At 35.4% G+C, this 6,857-nt stretch overlaps 1 protein-coding gene across 1 annotated transcript in view; it reads right to left on the bottom strand.

Moving 5' to 3' along the window:
• The window catches only part of LOC106060603 (N-acetyllactosaminide beta-1,6-N-acetylglucosaminyl-transferase-like), a 9,188-nt gene extending 3,184 nt beyond the window's left edge, over positions 1-6,004 (bottom strand). Inside the window, exons 1-5 of the mRNA XM_056029664.1 lie at positions 5,596-6,004; positions 3,735-4,216; positions 3,511-3,605; positions 2,186-2,356; positions 854-984 (exon numbers count right to left, since the gene is read on the bottom strand). Coding sequence (XP_055885639.1) covers positions 854-984; positions 2,186-2,356; positions 3,511-3,605; positions 3,735-4,216; positions 5,596-5,617 — 901 coding nt within the window. The 5' untranslated portion in view covers positions 5,618-6,004. The remainder of the gene's footprint in view (positions 1-853; positions 985-2,185; positions 2,357-3,510; positions 3,606-3,734; positions 4,217-5,595) is intronic.
• Positions 6,005-6,857: the final 853 nt, after the last annotated feature.

Raw genomic sequence — 6,857 nt, forward strand, 5'->3', positions numbered from 1 at the left:
TCTTATTGTTTGATAGGCTCCCCTTAACTGCTCTCTGTGACATAATCACAGCCAATGAAATTTTCTATGTTCTCTGTGATCTTACTGAACGCATTTGTATTTTTCTATAGATAACAAATAAATACAAAGTTTTCTTGTTTTAATTGCTATTTTTTTTATTATATACTACTCATGTCCAACAATGAGTAGAGATGTGGATAGGAAGGAGCCACTGGAAGACAAGTCTAAGAAGTCTTCTTATTAGGTTTTTTGGATGGAAGAAAAAGATTGCGAAATGTAATATTATCACGCCTTATTGACAATTCCTCATAGAATAACCATTCAGATACTTTAAAAAATAGAATTCTACGTATTTATGTGGAGTTAGCTGAGTTCTAGAAATCACTCCAATATTGATTTTTTTTGGGTGCACTTCCTGGTAGAATAATTTCCCTTATAGGCTTGCCTTCTCTGGTCTAGTTAACAATGACCGTATCGAAAACGCTCCAGCCCCCTTTTGCTTTCCAACCCCAATCCTTTTCTGTACTGTCCGTGTGGGCGTGTGTCTAATGACCTTTGCCCTGCTTTCTTTACTGGATATAGTGCATTGCACTGAATGAACCTTTACATGAATGACATAGTTTTACTTACTACTTCATTGATATTTGACCTTTCACCTCTCATCAATCTATGTTGAAAAAAAAACTCCTTGATCACATGGGCATTTCTCTTTTTTTCCCCGCTCCATCAAAACTACTGGGAATTTTGTGAACCCTTTTAAGTGCATCCATTGATTGTATCTCATGCATTGAACTAAGTAATTGGTCGAGTGGAACAGTCATTCCTGCCTTCTCTCACACCTGTTTGCCCTCACCTGTGGTTTCGTTGGTGATGTATTTCCATTTGGTCATGAATCTTTCAATGTTCCTGGATTCCCCAGTGACTCCAAGCACGTCATTTGTTCCGTTCAGCAATTTCAGAATTTTAACCAGTTCGAGGTTTGTTCTACAAAGTGAAAAGAAATAGATATATTTTACACACAGGAATTTGCATTTGTTTGCACATCGAGTTTTAAGATTCGAGCTACATTTATTAAGCCATGTTGCCAAAATAAACATTAACATAGATAGAGAAGATAAAGCGATAAGGGGAAATGTGCAGGTCTTATTATACTGGTAGGGAAACCTCAAGAGAAACGGAACAAAATTAAAAAGGTGAAGATTGGGAAATATCTTGAAATAAACAGACAATGTCAAAGACACCATATTGAAAGATCACTGCCACCAACTCAATAATACTAATTAGTTTATGCTACAAGCGAGGGAATTATACGTTTGATTATAATCAGGCTTGTCTTATAGCCCCAAGATAAACGAGGACTGCAGTATTTCCGGTGGATACGCAGCCCCATCTGTGACCTAATATTTTGCCACATCCAGGGCAAGCACAACCATTGTCCGCCGGTAGTCGATTAAGATTTTCTTTGCGCCAAGTTTGATTATGCATCACAAAACAACGATGAAAACAATATTGCTTAGCTTCCTACATTCTATACACTGTATGCACCAATGAGCTAGCTATTTATAGCTATCCGCCAAAAATGAACATCTCAGATATTTTATCTTTAAAAAAAAGACTATTAATATTACATCATGTAAATCAAATGACAGAGTTACATTAAACATTAAACACTAACAAATATGCGCACTCAAAATTTATGAACTTATCATGCACGTTCTGTGAGATCAAACAGTTCCTAGAGGAATATAAGCGTGGCTAAGAGGCAGTGTGATCACCAATATTTGAGGCAACCCTTTATTTTTGTCTGTCATAGATACTGAAGCTCAAAAACATTGTATATAAACTGATATGGAGTAGTGAGACCTAGAGAGGAAAAAGATATGCCCCAAAGATCAAACTGTCCTTGTCCAGATGTGTTAGTACTTTAACATTTACATCCGTATTGCGGAAATCTATGTTCAAAGCAGGCAATGCGAAGATGGAGACATTACTTAGCCCTAAATATAAGCATTCAGTTGTCTCTTGACACTAACAATCCCAAAAATACATAGCCCTCAATTGTCTCTCTCTTCGTCCTTAATATTAGCATTCTAATTCAGTACTTTGTGTTACACTTAACAGAAATGAAAGACAAAATAATTTGACTGGAAGCTATTTTTGTCTGTCTACGGACTTTGATTCTTGCCTAAGAGGAAACTGTTGTCCTGGACTGTTGATGACGTATCTCCATGGCACCGGATGTTTCACCAAGTCCTGAAAGCAGTTAATGTCCGCCATTAGACGTGAGTATCCCCCGTAGACAATGTTCTCAAGTTTACTGGACACAAAGACGTTAGGAAGACACTCGGCCAGCGACCTGTAGAGAATTAGAGAAGGAAAACAACTGTAGTGGAGCTAGAGATTCTAATGTGACATTAAACGAGTTTAGAGATTCACAGTGTGTCACTACATGATGATGACAATTCCCTTAGGTAACTATTACTCAGAAAGAAAATACTCATAATCAATGGTTCGAAACTAAAACACAAGATTCTGTCAAATACTTAGAAATACAGTTTTGAAAAAAGTAGTAATATATTTCAACACTTTCTTAAGTTTATTTAGCGCCTAAGTATCAATGAAATAACTATAGAAAGCCTGCACTTTTGTTGAAAATTGCTTTTGTGGTCGAGGGGGGTGGGGAGAGATGGTTTCCGTGCTGTCTTTAGACACTCAGCAAGCTCGGGATATGAACTCCCTTGATAGGCAGCCAAATGATTTTTTTTCACTCAGCCACACCCCAATAAAAAGTGTTTCAAAGGTTATAGTGCAATAAAAGTACATCACATGATATAGAGCAGTAAAAAGTACATCACACGATATACTGCAGTAAAAAGTACATCATATGATATATTGCAGTAAAAAGTACATCATATGATATACTGCAGTAAAATGAATATCACATGATATAGTGCAGTAAAAGTACATCACATGATATTTTTGCAGTAAAAGTACATCATATGATATAGTGCCGTAAAAGTACATCACATGATATAGTGCCGTAAAAGTACATCACATGATATAGTGCCGTAAAAGTACATCACATGATATTGAGCAGTAAAAAGTACATCATATGATATAGTGCAGTAAAAAGTACATCCCATGATATAGTGCAGTAAAATGTACATCCCATGATATAGTGCAGTAAAAAGTACATCACATGATATAGTGCAGTAAAAAGTACATCACATGATATAGTGCAGTAAAAAGTGCATCACATGATATAGTGCAGTAAAAAGTGCATCACATGATATAGTGCAGTAAAAAGTACATCACATGATATAGTGCAGTAAAAATGACACTACAAGGGATACAACAGTAAAAAGTACACTCGCAAAATTAGTTTTCTTTGTTTAAGTTACGTTAATTGAACAATGAACGTTAATAACTAATTAACAATAACAGAAACCACTTATAATATAATTCTATGGGCATTAGAATGTACAACAAAATTCACTTTTCGGAACTGACTTTGTCGCTGCCAAAAACTCAACAGAAGACTTGACATCTACTGAAAGACAATACACATTGTGGGGGCGGTAGATGGCGCGAAGGAGAAAGTGAACCTGAAAGTCAGAAGTGAAAACATAGAAGATTCGGAAATGTAAACCTTTCATGGGCAGTTTATAAAGACAATTAGGCTCCAAAATAAATACATTAAAGAACAATTACCAATTTGTTTGACAAAATCTGACCTGATCAATATCCTTGTGAAACAACAGAACAAAAGCTATAGGGAAATTTCGCTCTTCAATAGACGCTTGCGGATATCTTCGGTAGCCATACTTGTCAAGAAACGTGGAACAGTTCAGGGAGTCTTCTATGAAATGTATCGGAAGAATTCGTTTAACTGTTTTAGGATAACTTTTGTTGATAGCCCTGTATTTGAGTGAGTATTCGCAGTCGATTCTAGCCACAGATGGAAAGCCAACCCATTGTCTCTCATAGGCGTACGAGATGTTTATTTTTTGGATGTCAGGAAGAAACGTGAAATCTTTGTTTTCTTTGGATTCTTGCGATGTCTGCAGGGCCCAATGATACACGTTTGTCTTGGTGTTGTCACATACGGCCTTGGTATTCACAGGGTTCAAGGACATGTGTAAGCAGACGGCAACCAAAGTAAAAACAAAAGTAAGCGCGAAGAACAGTTTCTTGCAATGACCACTCCACTGAATGTCTGAAAAGTGAGGGGATACACAGTTAATAGATACATACAGACATAGATACACAGTTAATAGATACATACAGACATAGATACACTGTTAATAGATGCATATAGACATAGATACACAGTTAATAGATACATACAGACATAGATACACAGTTAATAGATACATACAGACATAGATACACAGTTAATAGATGCATACAGACATAGATACACAGTTAATAGATACATACAGACATAGATACACAGTTAATAGATACATACAGACATCGATACACAGTTAATAGATACATACAGACATAGATACACAGTTAATAGATAATACACAGATACACAGTTAATAGATACATACATAGATAGATACACAGTTAATAGATACATACAGACATACATAGATACACAGTTAATAGATACATACATAGATACATTGTTAATAATAATAAGACACAGATACACTGTCAATAGATACATACATACATAGATACACAGCCAATAGATACACACAGACACAGATACACAGTCAATAGATACATAAATGATACAGACATAGATACACAGTTAATGACATTCAGTCATACGAGAAGGTTTAACCATGAAAATATCCAGACAATATTCATATGTAATCATTATTCAACGTCATTAAAATTTAACTATATCATTCAGCCAATAGATGTACTTATGTAAATGATTGGACCTGTATTCAGTCAATGGTGATGGTCAGGTAACGGTGATTCTAAATGAATAGTTGAACTGGTGACCTAGATTATTTTAAGATGTCAATCAAATGAAAAGGATAAACCACAACATACTTATGGAATATCGCTTTCATATTATTCATACAAATGTGTCAATTTTACTCGTTTGATAACATTTGTAAACAATTTACTGCCAAAGTTGAAAAGAGAATAAAGAAAAATAAAATATCTCATTATGTTCTGATTACTAATTCGTTATATTCAGAATTCCATTCTGAGTATTACAGTAAACCATTTGTTCAGAATATTATTCAATTCTCTAGTATTCAGTGTGTTATACTGAAGAGACTTTTGATACCAGTATCTCTCAAGTCCTATCAACATCCAGTTTTGTAAACACTATTCTCTTGAGATCAGTTTACATTCTCAATAAACTTTAGTAAAAAACAACATCGATAGTTCAAAACTAAAAAACCTGAGGTCTTAATGTTTTAGAACTAGATCTAAATATATTGTGAACATTGTGAGTTGAAAAATAAAAACTAAGCAAAGAGGACAAAGGTATACCGAATGTTATTAAAACGAATGAATTCATTCTGGAATGCACAATAAAATGTCAATATTTGAAAGAAATCATTAACTATGTTGTTACAATTGGTGTCAGAAAACGAAGATGTTCTTTGAGATACTTACAACACAGACTTAAGAACTTCATGTCTGGAGGAGGACTGCACCATGCAGAGATCACAGGTGAATATCACTGTCTTATCTAAACCACCTTGCCTTCAATGTAATTGAATTTACAACAAATCACGATACAGATGTGCTGATTTGTACGCCCCGGCTCTCTCCTTGACATTAGCGATTTTTATTAACAGCAAAGAAAATGGCATTTTCCAAGTTGTAAACAAACTGTTTCATGAACATCTTTGTAGATAAACTCACATTGCATCGTAGCGCCAACATACTTTTTTTGTTTTTGTATGTGTTTGGTTGAGTTAACTCAGTTACCGCTTTGATTCCTATCCAGACAGAATAAATAAAATAAGCATACAGTGGCAGGAATACCTTTGGTAACAATGTGTTTCTGGAGTTACGAAAGACAGAACTGCAACACAGTGACGTATCGACCTGACGTCTTCACTTCGCCTACTAGAAGCATTATAATTGCTCTTCCGCACACGGCGAATCATTGATCAGATAATAGTCTCTAAAGCAGGTTGAATGAGATAAAGTATGTGGTAAATCCATTGTGAGGCATTTCTGCGACATATGATAAATCCATGACATCTCAAAGATGTATACTGACTGTGTATACATGGGTGACTGTGCTATACAACACTAATGAAATATTTTGCCGGAAAAAAAAGGTCACTAGTAAATTATTCAAAGCGTTACATTTTTAATATTCAAATTTAAGCAACTCATTATAAAACTGGGTGGCCTGGAGATCGGGATTCAGAAGTGTAATTGAAGAGGTTACATGCACAATACATATAAATACTTCTCACAAACCTCCTTTCCTCAGTAGATATCACATGAACAAAAGTGAACATTTAACAAAATTTAGCATCCAATAACTTTTTTTTGCATCGTCTAACTTTTGTGTGTGTGTGACTTTGCTTGAAAAGAGAAGATACTTACGTCCTACACAGTACATGTATAAATGTGGTCTTGCATGTTAATCAAGGACTCAGATCCTGCTAAGTCGTTGTTTTTCCTGGCTGATTCAGGCAACCCATTTTGTACTCTAATGGCACTAGGTAAGAAGAAGCCTTGTACGAATTTGTTCTAGCATAAAGCTTGTCTTCGAGTCCGAAGTTAAATGAGGAATTCAGTATTTAAAGTGGCTAGGCAGCACCAACTGCGACCTACATATTTTGTCACACCCAACGCAGACATAACCATTGTCCGCCGGTGGTCGATTTAGATTCTCTTTTCGCCGTCTACATCAG

This window comes from Biomphalaria glabrata, chromosome 5, assembly GCF_947242115.1.
Source record: "Biomphalaria glabrata chromosome 5, xgBioGlab47.1, whole genome shotgun sequence".
Lineage (NCBI taxonomy): Eukaryota > Metazoa > Mollusca > Gastropoda > Planorbidae > Biomphalaria > Biomphalaria glabrata.